The following is a 22362-nucleotide window of genomic DNA, read 5'->3' as shown; positions in this document are numbered from 1 at the left end:
GATCTGCTGTGCCACTTGCATGACGTTAATCTCGCAGTGACTAGAGGGGTGGGGGTGGGGGGGGTAAATATAGAAGGCTGCAGGGGCATCTAATGGGATTAGTCCGAGACACACAAGGAGATGAACAAACACAGAAGCCGCCGGGGTGTAATACATGTATGTGGATCCATGCCATCTAATGTATGTGTGGACACAGCTCTCATGCTGCTGAGATAAAAACATCACCACATGATATTCTGCTTCAATTTGCTGCTTTGATTTGCTCATATTAAACTAACTGCAATGACCTCAACCCATCGCTGGAGATGTTATACAGCAAGCCCCAATGTTTATTTTTTAACGTAGAATATAACAAACTCCAAATATTGACACACATATTTTTTCAACATTTATGAAAGTAATCCACAGTTGCATAGAAGGTCTAGAATAGACTTCTTATATTGGATTATTTTAAAATGTTAAAATGACTATTGTGCTAGATTGAATCATTTTAAACAATATATTGAGCATGATATCCTGTAGCACTTAAAATAGTTTGCTTATTTGTAGAACTTTATGTACTACATGATTCTTGCACTTTTTGGGTTGTGTCTTCAAGTCCTTCAGACTAACTCGTCAGCTTAATAAATGTAATGTAATAATAATGTCCTTACACTAAATGTGCCAGGATATCACGTATGCCCAGAAAAATTACAAACAACCAGACAAGCCTTTGTTTATATAAAAGTTAATCTTTATTCTTTGGCAAAAAGGCACAAATCAAGTCATACAATACAATAAAGCCGAGTTAAATCAAATTGACCAACTATATGCAAAATTGTGCAGGAAAGGAAATTGTTTGTATTACTGTTGATTTAGGGACTTTAATACTTTAATGCTCACTATTGCATTCAAAATGTTTGTGTTTCTAGCCAATCTTTCTATTCTTGGGCTTGGGCAGTTGGTTACATTTAAACAAGTAATTATTATATATTATTCTGTTTTATTCATTACAAATGTGGGCTTCCAAAGGATGGTGGGGATTTGATTGACTGTTTAGTTAAACGATAAGGAATTATCGGCAAGATGAACATGAACTAACAATAAGAACAAATGTTCACTGGGCCAGATTTGCAAAAAAAAAAAAGGACAAAAAGGGAAAGAAATACATTGCATTCTGGCTGATTCTAGTCTGGAGATGACTGAACTACCAAATTAATAACATGCTGAGATTTATATGGGGATACAAAAATGTATTTACCCCTGTCAAAAGTCCCTTATTTATCCTCCCCTACTCCTTTGCTGCCCATATTTGTTCTGCATAGTTTGTAGATTTGTAAATACATAGACTATTCTACATTCAAAACTGCTATCACATTGATTTAACACCTCCTTGTTCTCCTCCTCATGTTCATTTCAAACAGTCACACTCAGTTCGCCTCCTCCTCCTCCTCACAGCTCCTACTCCTCCTCACAGCTCCTCCTCCTCCTCACAGCACCTCCTCCTCCTCCTCACATCTCCTCCTCCTCCTCACAGCTCCTCCTCCTCCTCCTCACAGCTCCTCCTCCTCCTCCTCACAGCTCCTCCTCCTCCTCACAACCCCTCCTCCTCCTCACAGCTCCTCCTCCTCCTCACAACCCCTCCTCCTCCTCACAGCTCCTCCTCCTCCTCCTCCTCCTCCTCACAGCTCCTCCTCCTCCTCACAACCCCTCCTCCTCCTCACATCTCCTCCTCTTCCTCACAGCTCCTCCTCCTCCTCCTCCTCACAGCACCTCCTCCTCCTCACAGCCCCTCCTCCTCACAGCCCCTCCTCCTCACAGCCCCTCCTCCTTACAGTTCTTCCTCCTCACAGCTCCTCCTCCTCACAGCTCCTCCTCCTCCTCACAGCTCCTCCTCCTCCTCACAGCTCCTCCTCCTCACAGCTCCTCCTCCTCCTCACAGCTCCTCCTCCTCCTCACAGCTCCTCCTCCTCACATCTCCTCCTCCTCCTCACAGTTCCTCCTCCTCACATCTCCTCCTCCTCACAGCTCCTCCTCACAGCTCCTCCTCCTCCTCACAGCTCCTCCTTGGCACTCCAGTTGTCCAGGTCCGACTGCAGCACGTCCGAGTTCTGTGCGTCGGAGCTGAGCTCCGCCTGCTCCTGGGTCTTCCTGGAGCGGGCGCGGTCCCAGTCGGTGTGGAGCGTCTCGTTGTCCCAGACCACCGAGGTCTCCGTGTCGCTGACGTAGCCCGCCTCGCCCGTATAGTGGGTGGGGTAGACCAGCAGGGGCTCGGCCGAGAAGGCACGCAGGTCCCGCTGCTCGAAGTGGGACATGTAGGCAGAGCTGGGGGGGAGGGAGGGAGAGAGAGAGAGAGAGAGAGAGAGAGAGAGAGAGAGAGAGAGAGAGAGAGAGAGAGAGAGAGAGAGAGAGAGAGAGCACCATCAGACCTACACCCTCTAAAAGCTGTGTGGTCAACTCTTAATGACAAGACAAATTATGCCAGCATGTGTCTCTGTCTGCGACCAGTGCCATGTGGCAAAACGGCACTTTAAAAGCTGCCGTATTGCTTTTTGTCTTTCAAGACAGGATTCTCTTTGTTGTTGCGGCAGCAATTGCTACAATACCGTCTGTTACTGTGGTAACTGTGCAGCGGTGATGCGTGACGCACTTTCCACTATACTGCATTATTCTCTGTCTGCATAATACTGTCCAGTACATTCACCGTTGACAAATTGTCACATGAAATCATCAAGTCGTAATGACGGTAACGTGGGAGCTCAGCATGGAGAGGTTAAAAACGTGATCAGCTGATCAACAGTGGTGCGAGTTCAGGAGACTCGGGCCCCGAGGCAGAGCGGAGAGAGGACGTACTCACACCGGGTGCTTGTCGTACATGACGGGAAGGAACTCGTCGACCGGGAGCATCTTACTCAGAGGCTCGGCCCGGAGCAGTTTGCGCGCGCCTCGCAAGGACATCATGTAGCCCAGCGTCCAATAGGAGTAGTCGGCCTCCACCAGATTGTGTATCTCGGGAACGGCCGTTTCCCGGCGGTCCACCTGCATCCTCTTCCGCCCGATGTAACTTCACAAAGACCAAATCCACAAAACAACAGTCGGCGGGGTCAGAGAGAGAGGAATAGGAACCCCCGAACACACACACACACACACACACACACACACACGCCGCAACATGGCCGACAGCACTCACATCAGGTCCCAGTCCAGTCCGTGGGCGGTCACCTCCTGCAGCAGGTTGCTCAGACGGCGTTTGAAGAACACCTCGAAGCGCAGGTCGTCCTCTAGGACCAGAGAGCTCTGCAGACCACGCTCTGAGATCTGCACGATGGAATCAGCACACCGTGTCAAACACACACACACACACACGCACATGCACACGCGCACACGCACACACACGCACACACACACACACACACACACACACACACACGCACACAGCGGTCATACAATAAAGGGAGAGCAATCTTGACATATTCCGTTTTTTTTCAAACCACAAGGATTCATTTTTGCAAGTCCTCATTAAATCATTATAAAACATTACTGAGTAAAGACTTTGGCCGCTTCGCTATGAACCCAGGTAGTATGAAAGAGAATGAAAGAGTATGAAAATAAGCCATGATTTTAGCTGCTCCCCTCGCTGCTCCCCTGGGCGCACGGACTATGCTGGCTAGGTATTTTTCTCTATCAGTGCCCACTAATGGACAAATCCACGAGTTTTGATTGTGTTTCCACGTCACTGCACGTGCTTGCCAACACAGAGACACAGAATAAAACATTTCAGGAGGTCGTGAGGGTGAAGTCTTAAGCATTCACTTCTGGACAAAAATGTATCATGACTTCACCACCGTGCTCATGACCGGGATATTTCACATTCAGGAGTCATATTTGCTGGCCTCTCAGTCTCTGCGTCCATGAGAAGGCGCAGCGGCGCGTAAACGCAGACCACTTAGGCTACCTTCCAATCAGTTTATAAAACACGCCCTCCTACACTTACCCTCGCCACTTATTGAAATGTTGCTCCGCACTCAGAATTCAGCATCATCACGCTGCCTAGAACACAGCCACTAGCTATGCTCAGACTTCTAACTGCAAAGCCTAACCCTCTGCTCGACTTTTAGCACGAAAGGATACGCTCCCACTCTGACAGATGACAGCTACTACACTGAGCTGTCTCTTCCACACGAAGAACCACACAATAGACTGTACGTCTATTTTGAAACATGTCAATGCAGCCCTCTACACCAGCATCAACGTGTAAACACACAATGTGTTCATGAGTATCATTCAGATTGTTAAATCGTGACAATTATAATACAATTACCATAATATTACTGTAACAAGTTGTTAGAACATCAGCACGATCACAGAGGCGTTAATGATAGCAAAAACACATAATAATAATAATTGCTGTGAAAAGATTCTCTAAGATGCTACTAAGCCTCTAAGTCCGCCACTAAGTCTTTAAGTCCATGAGCATGCACAGTGGCAATAAACCCAGATTCAAAACTTGATCCTGTGGATTTGTACATTTGTGGGCACTATTGGTGAAAACTACTGAGCCAGGGCAGCTCCTATGTTATGCACTCACCTGGGTTGTGCAATGGGAGACAGCTAATCGCTTGTTTAAAATATAGTGGATGTGAATTAATCGCCAACTGCCCAATTTGGGAAGGTGTCGACACTGCGAGGAGCGGGGCAGTTGAACAAATATCGTGGCTGATTAACATTTGGGGTTAACATTTGGGTCTTAACAAACTGGTCAAATCTCTGAACTAATGCTGGCTGATAGGAGAATATTACATACCATTACACATATATTGTGATTTAAGGTAGTTTCATCATAAAATAAAAACCTAATATATTTCAAATTTGATCACCATATCTTAAAAGAAGAACCCGGGTCTTGCCAATAGTTTTGTTTTTTTACCCTCAAAAGAGGATTAACAACATTAAATCAGGGGCCAGCACCATGCTTACACTACTTGTGTATTCTGAGCCAAGCCTTGGCAATAAGCAAGTTCAGCCTGGGCTTAGGACTAGGTCTGGGACTGGAGGTGGCTCTCTGACCTCCTTCCAGGTGTTGTAGTGGGAGAGAAAACAGCCCAGCTCGCCCTTAGTGAGAGAGCGTCCATGGTAGGGGTCTTTGTAGCCGGGCAGCATCTGGACACCCATGGCCTCTATGTCGCTGGTGTTCAGTGCCCTGCAACACGATGGAGAAGGAAAAAGGAATGGAGTGTGAACGTGGACCATTATCATAAAAGTGCCTGAAGGACGCCGTGAACGAGATGGCCTGTTTTTTCATCTGTGAAAGAGAGTGTCATTACTTCTACTATTTCTAAATATATTCGTAACTTAACTAAACTATTCTTACCTGTACTTAAAGTTAAACCCCTATCAAACAGAACTTACAAATAGCAAGTCGTAATATGGCCCGGAAATATTCTGGGCGGGTGCAGGCGTGATGAAATTCAAGTTTATGCTGTGAAAGCCCTTTTCCCTCGCTACCAAAAGACCTGGTGGTATTTAGCAGTGAACCCCAGGCTGTAGTGGGAAATGATTGCCGGTAAATTCCTCCCTTCGCACTCGCACTGTTGAAACAGGCCTCGACATCAACACCTGTAGCCCATAAAAATATTGCAGAAATACATGAAAATCCGAGATAATTAACAGTCCTAAATCATATGTCTAACATGATTTACAAGTCCAATTCAATGTATTTCCAATGAACTATTCGAAACGATTATGTGAAACACATTATATGTGATAATATCGATCTACAAAGGGACAAACATGCCAGCTAGGTGCTTGCTCTAGTGTCTCTTCTTGTCACGATCGACAAACAGACTTTCTCCCGTTGTGTTTCTTAGTTTTGAGTGTGAAAAAGGCCTCACTGGAAATGAATGAGCCCTCATAGTCGCAGGGCTCCTAGCATAGGAAGGTTTGTGTTAGTCCAGTAACCTAAAGATTTGTTGTGAGATGCACAGGCTTTCCTTGTTATTCAAGTCTCCCCAGGTTTCATTGTTGAAAGTAAAATAGGTTTGATTGGCCAACGCTTAAGGGCTGGCCGGGTAGAGGGAGTCCCTCGTCCACCGGTTTTACAATAATGTAAAAAACACGTGAAATGTAGTGAAATAACCAACATAGCGCGGCTTTGTGGTTGTGTACTTAAGGAACGATTTCTCTCAAAGCAGCTTATGTAGTTTGAGAGTTAAGTTACTACTGAAGATGCGATCACCGCTATGAGTCCTGTATGTCTTGTGGTGGTCACCTGTCCAGGAGACGGTCGGGTAGCCTCACTCCTCTCATCGTTTGATCAATATCGCCGCACAACAGGCGAAATACAAACTACCCAAAACTACTCCGATAGAGCATTAAAATCACTGTTTAGAAATGAGTCCCGCTAGCTCTTCAACAATAGAAGCAGGTCAAATGAAGCTGTGGTGCGGCTGTGATGTAGACCGGGTAGCCCCGCCCATTCTGCCGGCGATTTGAGTTCGCCCTGCAGAAGGGTCGGGAGAAGAGCAATACAGTTCTTTCTAGTTTCGATACGTTTTTGCGGGAGCCAATCACCAAGCTGGCTTTTCCCCCTGGCGCGCTATTGGCTTGTTTGACACAATGACGTCAGGGAAGCGACGGCAAACAGCCAATTGCGTACAGTCAATTTAACTCCGCCCGTTGATCACGCCTCTTGTGCTGAAGAAAATGACAGCAGCTTCATCAAGCTCAGTCTACGGTTGAGCTTGGTCTGGCAATAGCCAGGCTAGTTGTGATGCACATAGACTCAAAACACAAATTAAAAATGTATGAAAGTTGAAGAATAAATACAAAAGCGAAGGCATGCTCGTTGAGATTGCGGCCATGTGTATTCAAATGCACTTTTAGGGTATTTCTGGCATCCCTGATATTAACTAGAACTAAATATAAAAACAACATACACCAGCGGTTCAGATTTAACACTACACTCTTTAGGCGACTAAGGACATTCTTTGTCGGGGGCGGCCCTTCAGATTACACAAGTGGGCTCACAGTGCAGAGAGGAAAACCTACTTGCCATCCACGGCGGAAATGACCTTACAGGTGAGTTCCTGCTCATAGAGCGCTCTCAACATGCGCTGGCGCCGGTCGGCCCGACGCTGCAGGTTGATCATGAACACCTGAACACACACACACACACACACACACACACGCGGTGTTAAACAACCCTGCAGGACGCGTGTAAGTTATGAAACAACGCTGCTGGACATGGGTAAACGTGCATGAGGGTGTGTTTGTGAATGTGCGTGGGTGTTTGATGAACCTCGTCAAAGCCCAGCTTGTCAGGCCGCTTGGGGGGCACAGAGAGGTAGACGGACGGCTCCAGTGGAGGACGGTTCACTGGCAGAGAGAGAGAGAGAGAGAGAGAGAGAGAGAGAGAGAGAGAGAGAGAGAGAGAGACGAACGGAGAGACAGACAGACAGACAGACAGACAGAGAGAGAGAGACATGAACGCACACACGCACACACAATAAAATAACACGTGTCATGATGTCACCAATCAGGATGCACGGTTGTCACATCCCACCACACGAGGTAGGAGGTGAAGCTGAGGCCAGCGGGGGGGGGGGGGGGGGGGTCCGGCCCCACGGCTCACCGGAGGCCTCCAGCTGAGTGTGCAGGAAGCTGTCTGCCTCGTCCTGCAGGGAGCTGTGGGAGCGCAGGGGAACGGGGAGGTAGCCGTACGTCTGCCGGTTGCACACGTACATCTGGACCCCTGACAGGAGGAGAACCGCGCCCTGTTATAACAGACACACGTACATCTGGACCCCTGACAGGAGGAGAACCGCGCCCTGTTATAACAGACACACGTACATCTGGACCCCTGACAGGAGGAGAACCGCGCCCTGTTATAACAGACACACGTACATCTGGACCCCTGACAGGAGGAGAACCGCGCCCTGTTATAACAGACACACGTACATCTGGACCCCTGACAGGAGGAGAACCACGCCCTGTTATAACATATAAGGGATACCAAACATAACACACACATACCTTCCTATGAACACACACGCACGCACACACACACACACACACACACACACACACACACACACACACATTCCTACCAACACACACACATACCTTCCTACTAATCTACCCACCTTCACACACACACACACACTCCTCCCTCAGAAGTAGCCCTCTCTCTCTCTCTCTCTCTCTCACACACACACACACACACTCTCAGACTCACCCACCTGCGCTGCGTGCTGAGAAGGCGAAGACGATGACGTCGTCCAGGGCCCAGGCGTACTCGGGGTGGGGGGGGTAGAAGGCCAGGCGGCGGGAGGCCACCTTGCGGAGGTCCAGCAGGAAGGTGGAGTGCACCATGGGCACGGCGAAGCAGCCCCGCCGCTCCCGCCGGCGCACCGGCATGTAGGCGGGGGTCCGCCTGTAGTAGCCCTGAAGGAACCACACACACACGCACACACACGCACGCACACACACACACACACACACACACACACGAATTACCCCTCATCTGAGGACCTTCCCCGGGGGAACCATTCTGTTGTATAAAAACAACCGATACTGGAGCTGGAATAGGAATTAATCAACAAATGTTATTTGGAGGGTTGTGCATGTAAAGTGTGAGGAGGGGGGAGGTAAATGTACCAGATTCAACTCTCCATTTTATGATCACCTTTGTGCCTTTTTTTGGTCATTCAAAAAGGGACCAACTACATTAGACGTGTTTTCATCAGGGCTATACAATTGTTGATTATCAGTAGGGCTGGATATCACTTGATGATGATGATGATATTTCAACCCGATTGATTTTCACTTCCCCACTGAAACAGAGAGGAAAGTCCGGGCTGAGGACGCGTCACATATGGGCCAGGGGGGGGGACACGCGGCGTATGTGGAAGGAAGAAGCCGCCCTCCACAGCCAGCGGATCGCTACCTGGGAGGTCATGCCGCACCAGAAGTTGGAGTAGGCCGCTCTGGACTCCAGCATTGGAGCGACGGCGGTCTGGTTCTCCCGCATCAGCAGCTGCAGTACGTCCTGGTTCGTGAGGAGGTTGTCGCAGTCCAGCAGCTGAAACCAGGCGGGGCATTCGATGAGCGCACGCGTGTGACGTTACACGTACCTCTGCTGTGGTGATGAACCACCAGCCCCAATCAGTGACTGATAACACAGAGGAGGGCTTGGGTTTTCCTTGACAAACGGCCGACATTAATGAACTCAGAACAGCGGCGGCGGCGATAGTTTTAGTGAGAAGTGGGGGGGGGGGTACCAGGAAGTAGTCGGCCCATATCTCACGGGCCGCGTCCAGGGCAGCCTGACGAAGCTTCAACACGTGCTCGTAACGAGCGCCGGTCCAGTGCTTAGGCCCCGCCTCCTCGCCGTATTCCCTTAAAGACACACACACACACAAACACGCACAATACTGTTATGTTACATGATGCTCACTCCCTCGCTCTCACTCTCCATCTCCCACTGTAACTCTCTCACTGACACACACAAATCCAACAAATACTGTTATTATTGTGAAGCTGCATATTTTGTACCCCCCCCCCCACACACACACACACACACACACACACACACACACCTGGGGACTTCTTGGGGTCTCCACTCCACATAGTGGTAGAGATTCTGCACCTGGACGAGCCAGTCCTCCAGCAGGGCGCTGGTGTTGTCTGTGTTGTGGTCCGTCGCCACCCTGCGGGGGGAGAGAGAGGGCGAGTGAGAGGAAGAGAGGAGAGAGAGAGAGCGAGGGGCGGCGGGGGGGTTACAATATAGATGAACCAACTGATGGTATTATGCAGGTCAACAGAAACAGAGCTAAAATATCACAGGTAATCGAGTACACAGAAGACGTGTGAATTCCTCTGATTGAGTCAATAGATGACATAGTGCAGACAGACCGGAACTTAACAAACATGATGTGAATGTGCGAAATTGACAGTAGTCTGTTGTCTGTGTCATCATAGGAGCTCTGCCAGTGTATATAGATAAATACCATGTGATGGAGAGAGGAAGAGAGGCTGAGGGAAAGAGAAAGAGAGATGACTTAAGAACAGCCTTTTATTTCAAGCTGTTTCAAAGTACAGCCACATGTATCACAAAAACAAACAAACTGTGCACTAAAGACTTTGTATAATGTATAATGCACGGAAAGTTGTATTTATAATTGTATAATAACAGGCATAGGAAAAGACAGGGGAATATACATATCGCACCATCATATTTAGTTTACTTTCTTTTATTCTTTATTCCTTCTCCCGATGCCAATAGCCAGCCATATATGTATCTTGTATCTTAATGTTATTAGTCTGTTTTGTGCTCCATTGTGATGTTCCTTTTTCATTTCTGTAATTAACTTCGGAATTAACTGCTGCCTGGTGGGAGGAGCCAGTAGGGAACTATGTGCAGATTTATGGACAAATCAATGAACTTCAGTAATCCTATAGGAACAGTGCCCAGAGAGTTTACATGTTTCAACAAAAACCCAGCTGAAACTCCCTCACCAGACACACACACACACACACACACACACACACACACACACACACACACACACACACACACAGGTGTTTGAATGATAAATGAGATTAAACTAACCTCTCCAAATGTCAACTCACTACAAACCCCTTCTGGAATAAGACCTTTAAAATAGTACACTTAAGCAAAGTCTTAGACAGAAAAAAGATTTGATTAATCTAAATCAAATATCTTCTGTTCTTCTTCCCACACATCAGAAATCTAGACCCCCAAAAATGTAATACATTACATAATAGGCTACCTACATTTACACTGTCAGAACCACTTGTTGGGGGGGGAATACAAAATATAAAATATATACAAATATTTTCTCACTCACCAAAGAGCAATCCGGTCCTTCGGGTAGTTCAGACGCTCAACTGTCCCCAGGACGAGAGGCAGTGAGTGTCCCGAGTTGCGGCAGACCAGCGCTATGAGAACCCGGGGAGCGAGGAGCGGGGACTCGGGGCTCCACCGCTCCTCGGGGAAATATCCCCGGCTCGACCCCGAAAGAAGAATGGGCAGTAGTAGAGGCAAAAGTAAGTCGACCCGGTGCATGGCAGGAATCAGAGTTCTGACAAGGCACAGCAGCAGATAGTGCAATGTACACGGGATGTGGATGATGGGACCGTTTCCTTTATTTGTTATGCTGACCTCATAGACGACAAGCGCGTAGACGGCGATTTAAAGGGATATGGGAGATTCAACGGGACCGCAGGGTCACGTTAGATGTGAACGGTTTAGGTTACACGCTATGCTGCGGGCGCATATAAAGGTATACGTGGTAATGGTTAACTAGTATATTACAGCATACTTTAGAATTGTGCCTGTCGAATGAATTGTCGGTGTAATTCAGTGCACTGCCGACATTCCCTTTTTTTTAAAAAGCCACGCCCTCTTACACTACGCTGTCCGCTGGAATCTGCTAGAAAAACAACTGGGACAGCAGCCATGCATGGCGCATAGCCAGGCATGTGATGATAAAAAAAACTAGTGCTATCAAGTATCATTAACTAAGTCAAGCGTTTCGCGTTTTTTATACCTTCAGGCCGTCCGGTGGGGAATTGGGGAAAATATATATATATATATATATATAGTGAAACCCATGTCAGCACTCCGTACACTGCATGGTGCCCTCCCTGAGGCGGATGACATCCATAGAGGTTAACCACTGCACAGCTGGATGCACCTGCAAGCGCTTAAGCGTTTACATTTGTTTGATTAGCCCATTTGTCCTTTTTACTTTAGTTGTATGGATACCAGAGGGCTATGGGCACGGACTCTGGTAAAAAAAATAAAATAATAATTAATAATAAAATAATGAATAAAATACCAGAACTGCAGTTAATGATAATGTTGGCCTGTGAGGGAGTGATTTAATAATGGGGTTAAACCAACCATTTGGTTAATTAATTCATGTCATTAATTATTTTTTAATGGACACTGATAATCAAAACAAATGCTTATTATTTATTCCTAAACATTAACATATTTCCGCTGTTACTGAAAGTACATCCCAAATGGTTGTCAGTGTTTTGGTCAGTTGGAAACCTGATTTACAAAATTCTGGCAAAGGCTCAGATAGTTGGCATCTGCTAATGCTCCTAAGCGGGCAGCAAATGTTGTCACGTTGAGGAAGAGTTGTTCTCTGTTGACAGAGCGGAGAATACTGCTTCACCACCAGATGGAATCCATAGACACAGGAGGAATCCTTTGAGTTGAAACAGGTCTTTGTGTTCCGATGTAGAGCCCATATTCCGCTATAATCCATGCCAGCCGGTCTGACTGCGGGCCAGGCCTTCATATCCGTTGGTCTTTGAATGTGTCCCAAATGCGTTTTTAAATGTTCCAATTCTGTGGTGACTCATGTATGAATTTTATGCCACAGTTTGTGTTAAACACGCAGACTTTGCCATGAAATTACCAAAATATGTCAATAGTTTGTTATAAGCCTGAATGATAATTGAGGATATATCAATGCCTTAATGGTCTGAAGAATACATTCAAAAGTCAGGCTGCTATATTTACACACAAGATATTTAGGCTGAATTGAGAAATATATATTGCAACTGCAATCTTCTGACTTGGTACTGCATTCTGCTGTACAGAATACAACAGTAGCAGTGTGTGTTGGACAGTATGATGAATGCGTTGTGTCATTTTCCCTTTGTTTATCTAGAAAATGACAACAGGAAGGAGTGTCTGCAACCTCAGCCAACACAAAGCGAGGAGGAGAAAAAACGGTGTACACGAAGACAGTAGTGTGTGCTGTTGCAGCAGACTCACAGCAGTGTGTGTGTGTGTGTGTGTGTGTGTGGCCTGTGTGTGTGTGTGTGTGTGTGTGTGTGTGTGTGTGTGTGTGTGTGTGTGTGTGTGTGGCCTGTGCGATGCCTGAGGACATCTGCTTCAGCAGACCGTCACAATCCTCAGCTCCTGTCAGCCCATGTGCACCCAAAGCAAAATCATGCACACATGATGCAAGGTATACTCTATCCCCTGTAGACGAAGCAAGGGCGAGGTGTGGTCTACAAGGCCTCTCTACGTGTCAGCTGCAACAATGGTCTTGCATTACAACAACCTTGCCCGGAGCAGCGACTTGATGTATGTTCACGGCCACATGCAAAAATAAATCTCTCCCATACTAATGATTTCGCACACACACAAACACACATTCAGCATTGATGTACCCTTTGTTAAGGACGACTAATCAAAATGCATGCATCTGTACTGCAATGAAGCAACTACAATAAATCTCTACTGGTCTGAAATCACGACTAATCTTAAGTCGTTAAATGCCACTTTTCTGTTATTTCAATACCAGAACAATCTCCACACGTCCCGGGGCCTCGTATTGGGACCGGGCTCGCTTCTCTTTTTAAACACGGGTCGACGCTGCCGTCTTCCTCTGTCCTACAGACGCGCCCTGCCCTCAGTGATGTCACAGTATCGTCGTGGTGACAGAGCCTCATAGCAGCCCACCCGGCTATTGAGACAGTAGATGGGATCGGCGGAGAGCCCAGGATCGTATCCTTCCTGTCGGAGTCTCATCTTCAGAATCTTGAAGGTGCCTGAGGACAGAAAGAGCACAAAAAAGAGCAGCAATTTTTTGAACGTCTTTTTTTAATATCATATTATATCACATAATTGGTACATGCGTGTAGCTGTGTGAGACCAGATCTTACGAGTTCATACCCTTGTGTCTCTGCTGATCGGTCTGGCCTTGAGCCTTTCCCGAAAATTATAAAATGATAGGACCAATAACTGCTAAGGGGAGGGAGTTTCATTTCAGGACCAACAAGTTTTGACAGTCTGCCGAATTAATGGCTGCGCCCAAGGACAGTGCAACATTAAAACGGTTTGATATTTGGACAACAGAAGGCTTTTCCATATTTGGAAATCAATAGTACCCGGCAAAGGCCAGACTGATGGCCATGTGTGTGCATGTGTGTGTGTGTGGGTGTGTGTGTGTGTATGCCCGTATGCATGTGTGTATGAGTGTGTGCATGTGTGTACATGAGTGTGGGAGTGCATGCGTGTATATGTGTGTATATGCTTGTCTATCTGTGTGTGTGTGTGTGTGTGTGTGTGTGTGTGTGTGTGTGTGTGTGTGTGTGTGTGTGTGTGTGCATGCGTGTGTGTGTGTGTATGCATGCGTATGTGGGTGTCTGTGCATATGCATGTGCACGCATGCGTGTGTGTGTGTGTGTGTGTGCTTGTGCATGTGTGTCTTCCAGTCAGACCTGTGGTGTCTATGTGTGACGTGAGCCGAAGGAACACGGGCAGAGCGTACGAGGGCAGGGCTTTCTCCGCGGCACGCAGGAACTTCCCCACGTCCACCTGTCTGTCTGCGTCTGCTATGGCGGCCATGCCGGCTTTACCCTCCACACCTGACCACCGGACGGACGGACGGAAGGATGGGACACACAGAGACGAGGATAGATAGAAAGTCGTTATTGTTTTGAAAGAGAAACAAGGGCGCACATTTAAACACAGCACACAGGCACAAGACATCACCACCGGCATTAGGACCCTGAATACATGCTGGCATTTGCTGACTTTCAACGTACGATCTAGGGCTTCCTGAATCCATTTTTCTGAGTGTCCTGTTACTTAACAGTAGGCTCAAGGCTGGTGTGTTATTCTATGCTGTTGGTAGCTTATTTCAACTGGAACGGACTTATATTTGAATGTTAATGTTAACCCGACCATTTAGTGAGGTAGAAAAGTTGACTTTAGAAAGAGAGTTCTGGGCTGAGTGACAGAGAGTGTGATTATTGAGCACGAGGACATCTAGAGTTGGAACGGGAAATTGTCACTCTATATTCATCACTCATTGGCTGGTCAGACCTTCACTATGCAATCTTATTTTACAGCAGCCAGCACTTTAGTAACTTCTGAGTGTCTTGTGTGTGTGTGTGTGCGTGTGCACGTGCGCATGCACGTGCGTGAGTGTGTGTGTGTGCTTCACATCACACCAACGATTTTCTTTCTAAAAGCAATTCAACCCATGACTCAATAAAGCAATTCTGTCCGCCGAGGAGAAAAAAAGAGAAGTCAATCTAAACTTCCACCAAAGTGATAAAACTGAGAAAAATGATAAAACATGATATCATTGTTGGCCGTTTAACCCCCTCTGCCAGAACCCCTGATCCCTGCCGTCGGTAGAGGAGGACCAGAGGTCGTCGGGGGGGGGGGCTGTACCTGGCACGGCCACGCCGTAGACGGCCACGCCCGCCTGGCCCAGCAGGCCGCTGAGCACGCCCTCCAGCTCAGTGGTGGAGACGTTCTCCCCCCGCCAGCGGAAGGTGTCGCCGCCGCGGTCCGTGAAGTACATGTAGCCCAGCTCGTCCATCACCAGCATGTCTCCTGGAGAGCGGTGACGCGGTGAGAGGGATGCGGTTGTCATGGTGACGACGGACCATCGTCCTCCTCCTCCTACAGTTTTTTTTTTTTCCGATGCAATTTTCTTCACTTTTTTTTTTTTTTTTCTTTCTCTCATTTCGTCACAGTGGTCTTAGTGTTTGGTGCCTCTGGGGAAAACGAGAGTAAGAGCGTGCGTGTCAGACCTGAGACGTATGCGGAGTCCCCCGCCGTGAAGACACTGTGAGCTATCTTGTGGGCCGTAGACTCCGGGTCTACGTAGCCGTCGAATTTCCGGAGGGGGTCAGTCTGGTCAATCCGACCCACCAGCACCCCCGGCTGACCTGGAGCAAACAAAGCAACGGACGGTCGGAATGAGCTGGAGATACGGATGCACAAACAACACACATCTAAACATTCATGAAGTGGCCGTCTAGCAAAAAAAATCAAATTAATAGAAAATAGGCTTTACAAAATATTTCCCTTTGAGTTTGTGTGTGTGTGTGTGTGTGTGTGTGTGTGTGTGTGTGTGTGTGTGTGTGTGTGTGTGTGTGTGTGTGTGTGTGTGTGTGTGTGTACATGCATGCATGTGTGCGTGCATGTGTGTGTGTACGTGTGTGTGTGTGTATTTGTATGTGTATGTACATGTGTGTGTGTGTGTGTACATGCGTCCGTGTGTGTACGTGTGCTTGTGCGTGCGTGTGTGCGTGTGCGTGCGCGCGCGTGCGTGTGCGTGTGTGTCCTACCAGCGGCACACGGTACACAGAGCCCCTGTGTGTTCCTGGTCAGCTCCATGCTGTCCTCCTGCACCCTCACCAGCCGGATGGGGTAGAAGTTGGGCAGAATGCGACTGCTAAAACCACAGGCCCCCACCTGGTCACGGTCAGTATCACAACCAGTCAGAACACAAGTCCCGCCTCCTTCTCTCCCGTACACCCACATGGACAAACGACAAAACAAACGCACCTTTCCGTCAATGTTGATGAGGCTACAGTTGCACTCGGTGGCGCCGTAGAACTCGCCGACCCGGCGGATCCGGAACCTCTTGACAAACTCCTCCCACACGGAGGGGCGGAGTCCGTTGCCGATGGCGACCCGCACCTGGTGCTTGGCTTCCGCGGGGCGGACCTCTTGCGCAAGCAGGTAGCGGCAGATCTCACCGATGTATTGTATCGCCTGAGTGAGTGTGTGGGTGAGCGTGTGCACACACGCGCACACACACACACACACACACACACATACACAGCGCGCACACACACACACACACATACACAGCGCGCACACACACACACACACACACACACACACACACACATACACGGCGCACACACACACACACACACACACACACACACACACGTCGCACACACACACACACACACACACACACACACACACACACACACACACACACACACACACACACACACACACACACACACACACACACACACACTCCAACACACCAATAACATAAACAATGGTCAGACTAGTACGATGGTCATTCACGAGAGGTATTCACAGCCCACACATCTATCCCAGCGGCGAATCACGGGCGTACACAATATTACCCTGAGACGCAGCTATACCTAGAGGTCCGAGAGGTAAAAATGTTCAGCATGCAAAACAAGGCCTGTACACCAAGTTTCAGTATTTTAAATCCATCAGAGGCGGAGGGGCTCATCATTAAGCTCTGACCGTGTATTACAGCGCCCCCTATCTGATAGATGGCCACAAACCTTTTGGAGACCTGCTTACCGACAAATTTGAGAACTTTTTGTGCAATCGAGGCCTGAGCGATTAGCATTACCAATCCGGTAATTAATAATACTGCCCAAATCCACAATAGCAATAGGTGTCCACAGATACAGTCGTGAATACATAATCAAACCGCATTAGGATCAAGTGGAGGGATCAATGCAGGCCTGTTTTTACTCACAGTGCATTTATATGTGACACAGTCGTCCCAGAAACACCTGGCAGAGAACTTTCTCTTGATGACAACGGTCAGCCCGAATAACAAACACTGTCCGACTCCCATGATGCTGCCTGAAACACACACACACACACACACACACACACACCCGCACACGCCAGGTTCAGGATGGCGTATTTGAGACAAGACAAGACAGGGGACTCTGAGCTGCATGCCTACCTGCAGAATGGTACAGGGGGAGGCAGTTATAGATGACGTCATCACCTCTCAGGCCAAAGGAGTGGAAACCAAAAGCAGCGATACGGTAATATCTGTAACAGAAATGTCTCTCGGTCATGGTGCTCTTGTTGTATTCAGGGCTGGCTGGGGGGGGGGGGGGTCGGCATGGCATATCGCTTGCGCACAGCCCAGGAGGTAATCAATGATAATCTCATGATTGTTAATGATCAGCTCACCGACTATGTACCACTATGGCCGCCTTCGGCATCCCTGTGGTGCCTGAGGTGTAGATCAGAAACAACCTGTCTGTGTGGACAGAGGCAGCAGGGGGTTGGGAAACACAAATCAAGGTGAGCAGCCAAGCATTTGTGAGTAATACTCCATAGTTGGCACGCAGAGCTCAGAAGAATGTCCCTGCAGGAACGCAGACGGTGGTGAATCAAGCAGACACACGCACGTGACGGCAAACACAATCGAAAGAGAGGGAAAACATCCAAAATAAAACTCGTGAAAGACTTGTGAAACTTGTGAAAGACATGACATGACTATGAGTGTTTTACAATGGCTTGATTTGAAACAGACACACCCATACAAACATTGTCATACCAATGAGGGTAATCGCATGTAAAGACAAGTCTTTTAGTAGAGACATTTTGTAATATGAAACAGAAGAATAACAAACAAGTTGGCTCTAGTGACAGCTTGGTATGCTATGCATGTGTGTCTACGTGTGTGTGTCTACGTGTGTGTGTGTGTGTGTGTGTGTGTGTGTGTGTGTGTGTGTGTGTGTGTGTCTATGTGTCTGTATGTGTTTCTGTGTCTGTGCATATTGTGAACATGCACACATTCCTCCTCCTCCTAAGTGTCCCACCATTGAAGCCCTTGCAGAGTGTGTATGGGGGTGCAGCTGTAGGGGAGCGGGCCAGGATGGGATCCAGGTGATGGGCCGCTAAACTGGACCTGGCCCGCTGGTCCTCCAGCAGCCCTGTGCAGAACAGCCCCATGGAGGCCTCCAAGGAAGCTTTCACCTCCAACACCGCTGGGGGGGAACATAGATCACCAATCAAATATCTGCCACCACACAAGATGCACCAAGACGATAGTACCACAATGTTGTGGCTATAGACTCAGTAATCACACGGTACTGGGTTCCATTCCCAATGTCCACAACCCACTCACAGGGTTTCTTGAGTAAGACGCCCTGACCTCTATACCAGCTACCTCCATGACACGCATCTGACACAAAGCCCTACCCTCCTGCTCGAGGTAAGCAGGATATTCCGGTGGCCCCCCCCGCCACACACATCCCCGACCCTTACCGCGCGCGAGCTCTGCCCCGTACACCATGGCCCGCGGCCGGGCCGCGCCCACACAGTGCAGCAACGAGGACTGCCGCAGGTTGTGGTTGATGAGGGCGGCCTCCACGCCGACCATGGCCAGACCCAGCCACAGAGACACCAGCAGCGGGCAGCTACCCAGGTACAGGGCCACCACGTCCCCCTCCACCCAGCCCTGCTCCAGGGCCCAGTGGGCCACGGCATGACTCCTCTCCTGCAGATCCGTGAAGCTCCACACCTTTGGACGACACGGGAATTCGTTAAAACATCCTTTCCAATCATTTTCCCACAATCACTCGGTTGACTTTGTCATTCAAACACATGAAGGGGCGTTCACGCCGTAGTAGGTTCAACACCGATCTGTGTGTCCACTCTATGCATGGTGATATGGCGTCTCAGTGTCACCGGGTGAGCCCCTGACCTCGCCCGTGGCTTCGTCGATCAGGGCAGGCTTGTGTGGCCGCAGCGCCACCACTGCTGAGAAGAGAGCGGGGATGGAGCTGTGGTTGCGTCGGTGGCGGAGCAGGGAGGACTTCACCCGCAGTATGGCAGCGAGGCACCTTCAGGGGAACCGGCGACGGAGACATGGATGACAAGGATGTTGGGTACAGAGGCTCAGGGAAACTAAGTGCATGAGAGGTCTTACTATAACCGCTCCTATATTTACAGAAACACCTGAGGAATAACAGGGGATATAGGAATAGAGTGGTGTGAATAACGGTGAATATTTGCACGAAGAAAAGGGCAAATTGGGAAATAAAGACGCATGCTGGTCAACATGGCACAAAGTATACACAAACATAAAGAAATAGCGTAAAATAGTTGCATGATAGAATATACGAATAAATGACAGGGTTCAAGTAGCTGCTGCAGAACAATAAACAGAGCTTTTGATTAATCGGATTTTGGACGAATCGACACAAACACGTGTTACGTTCACTATACTCACATGAGATCTCTCTTGATGGTCCGGCAAGCGACATAGAGGAAGCGACCGGGCCGGCCCCAGGCAGTGTGAAGGGCCAGCCCAGACAGCAGCCCCCATGCCCAGGGAAGCGAACAAAGCCATGTGACCCCCAAGGAACACACGCACAATAACAGACAGCTCAGCGCCCCGTTAGCCATCTGAAGAAACAAATTGAAGCTACAAACATCAATATGTCTATGTTCACCGGTAAATATATAACTACCACTGGAGTTCGCCACCTTCGGTTTTGTGTACAATATAAGAGAGAAATGAGAGACTCTAGTGAGGACACTTTAAAGTCTTCCTCTACTTTTGTAGGATAGGCCTATCCCTCGAAACACAATAATAAAAGATGAACAAAGCAATACACAAGCTTAGTATTGTGTAAACTTACCAGTTCCAGTCAAGCACTTTATTTGTTGCACAGACCCAATAGGAATTCCTCTGTAAAAGAAAGTTGGTCGAGTGCAGGTCCGGAATTAATGCTGTCGGGGGGGGGGGGGGGAGGTTGTCAGAGTGTGTGACGCCCAATAACACATTTTATCCCTGAGAGAGGGAGGTGTGTCAATAAACAGCAGACAATTACACCTTGACTGTAACAATTATTAGATATTGCTATTAATATCTTTACCTTATACATATAGCATTTATATTTCTGTAGTTACTATTTGTGAACTTTGGTTTAAATACAAACGTTATAATATTAGGCCGATGTGAAACCAGGAGGCATATTATAGGCCAAACGAATACACCGGATCGGATCGTTCAAACATTAGATAACTCAATTCCATGGAAGTCAATGTGTGCAAAAGGTGAAAATATTCTTTATTTAACTCAATAGCAAAGTAAAGCAAACACATATTCACATGATAGGCCTAATAGGCCTAATAACCACAAGTAGAAAAATAGAACAGAGCTTGCATAGCTACATTCAAATAAATGTTGTTGGTATTAAAAATAATAAAAGTGCAATAGTATTAGCAATGTGTGAAGACGGTTTTTGAGGCGTATGTTTACTTTAATCCAAACATCATCAGTCAATATTGTAATAACTGCTCAGCTTAGAGTGGATATACATTTGGATTGTGAATTGAATTGGCTTCACCTCTGCAGAGCGCCTGGACTTTGTTTCCGATGCATATAGCAGCCCTACTTATGTAGTTTGTTCACCAAAGTAATGTCAACAAAATGACGTGACGAAGATCCTACATTTTCACTTTTACACATCATGTATACTTACTATAAATTACTGGACTTCATTATATAAACGTACAGAAAAGGCTCTATAAAAGGAGTTGAATAATGGGCCATCTTTCCTCAAACCAAAGTAGAAAAAACGGACATGACCTATAGTGGGCGTAGCCTACATCATTTGAATCTCACCCAGAGCTTTGGTCCAAAGAATTCCTAAAATAAATATACAATATATTTCCAACGTAAAACTTACAGCTTATGAAATCTCCGTGTTAGGTTCTGGTTAAACCAATAGTACCATTTGTATTTTTATTGTCCCTGAATTAAATCCATTTGGATGCTCCGTTCTTTGCAATGACAACTTCATAGACCAAATCAAACCCCAGACAGGGGGGGGAGCCGTGTGTGTGTGAGGATTCTTCATATATTTGATTCGCTTGTGGGTTGACCGCTGCGGGACGCCTGGGGGGGGGGGGGGGTTCATAACACAGAGAAAGAGAGGGTGATTATTTTTAGCCACACTTAAATTGTATATTCCTTTCTCCTGAGAGACACCCTCTCGTCTAGTGAAGAGAGGGTGATCAAAGAAGCGTTTAACTGACCTGCGACTGGCTGGATCGGATTGTACTGCTGAAGCCCGAGTACTTCTTCTTGGTTTGTGGACAGACGCAGGACAATAATTTGGCATACTCTTCTCTCACCTGTAGGGGGCAGCAGAACACCATCAACAGATGCCATTGGTACAAGAAATATCAAATATATTTCTAGCTCTCACACACGTCCTACCTGCTTTGACAGCAGACAGTTCATGAGGAAGATCAGCGCCCCCTGTAGGCCGTTGAGGATGGTGAATATGTATGCGGCTGCCAAGGCCCCCTCCTTAAACAGGAAGACCCCAGAGAGCCACATCAGGCCCAGCACACACAGCTGGGCTATAGCTGTGACTGTGAAGGCTCTGTGGGGGGGGGGGGAAGAGAGAGAGAGAGAGAGAGAGAGAGAGAGAGAGAGAGAGAGAGAGAGAGAGAGAGAGAAAACAAAGACATTGTAAGGGTTAGGAGTGAGATAGATAGATAGATAGATAGATAGATAGATAGATAGATAGATAGAATAAGGACATCAGCCCAGATAGACGATCAAACCAGTGGTAAAATAGAATTGTGATGATCCTTCGAGGACAAAAGTAAGAGGTGTGGTTTGGATCTTTGTAAATAGTTCATTGTCTGTTGAAAGGGAGGGAGAGAAGGAGGCGGTGTGATGGAAGTAGAGAGGCCCCATCCTCTGTGGATTACAGAATTGGGGCAATGTAGAAACTCTATATTTCCTTAACTCACATTCTTTCCAT

The 22362-nt window shown here is 47.6% G+C and overlaps 2 protein-coding genes and 1 pseudogene across 3 annotated transcripts in view; all 3 read right to left on the bottom strand.

Annotated features, from left to right (window-relative positions):
• Positions 1-2033: 2033 nt before the first annotated feature.
• On the bottom strand, positions 2034-11065 carry LOC311340098 (procollagen galactosyltransferase 1-like; the record flags this gene model as incomplete). Its single annotated transcript, XM_084464963.1, has 12 exons — positions 2034-2304; positions 2837-3043; positions 3170-3297; positions 5047-5179; positions 7027-7133; positions 7277-7353; positions 7610-7729; positions 8217-8421; positions 8924-9058; positions 9258-9375; positions 9576-9686; positions 10848-11065. 12 exons carry the CDS (start codon positions 11063-11065, stop codon positions 2034-2036), a joined length of 1830 nt encoding a protein of 609 aa, XP_084321089.1.
• A 2250-nt stretch (positions 11066-13315) lies between these two features.
• Positions 13316-19984, bottom strand: LOC311340100 (long-chain fatty acid transport protein 1-like; the record flags this gene model as incomplete). Its single annotated transcript, XM_084464964.1, has 13 exons — positions 13316-13575; positions 14248-14394; positions 15209-15373; positions 15574-15711; positions 16114-16240; positions 16334-16543; positions 17307-17416; positions 17523-17614; positions 17759-17828; positions 18394-18561; positions 18842-19097; positions 19281-19419; positions 19809-19984. The coding sequence occupies 13 exons, from the start codon at positions 19982-19984 to the stop codon at positions 13418-13420; spliced, it is 1956 nt and encodes a 651-aa protein (XP_084321090.1). The 3' UTR covers positions 13316-13417.
• A 650-nt stretch (positions 19985-20634) lies between these two features.
• Positions 20635-22362, bottom strand: part of LOC311340136 (adhesion G protein-coupled receptor E5-like) — a 9459-nt pseudogene continuing 7731 nt past the window's right edge. The window contains exons 14-16 of the transcript XR_014684115.1: positions 21807-22137; positions 21623-21721; positions 20635-21482 (exon numbers count right to left, since the gene is read on the bottom strand). The product of XR_014684115.1 is annotated as an adhesion G protein-coupled receptor E5-like (transcript). The remainder of the gene's footprint in view (positions 21483-21622; positions 21722-21806; positions 22138-22362) is intronic.

Source organism: Micromesistius poutassou (assembly GCF_964030765.1).
Source record: "Micromesistius poutassou genome assembly, chromosome: 3".
Classification (NCBI taxonomy): domain Eukaryota; kingdom Metazoa; phylum Chordata; class Actinopteri; order Gadiformes; family Gadidae; genus Micromesistius; species Micromesistius poutassou.
Note: the sequence above shows the minus strand (reverse complement) of the source record. Positions and strands in the feature narration are given on the sequence as shown.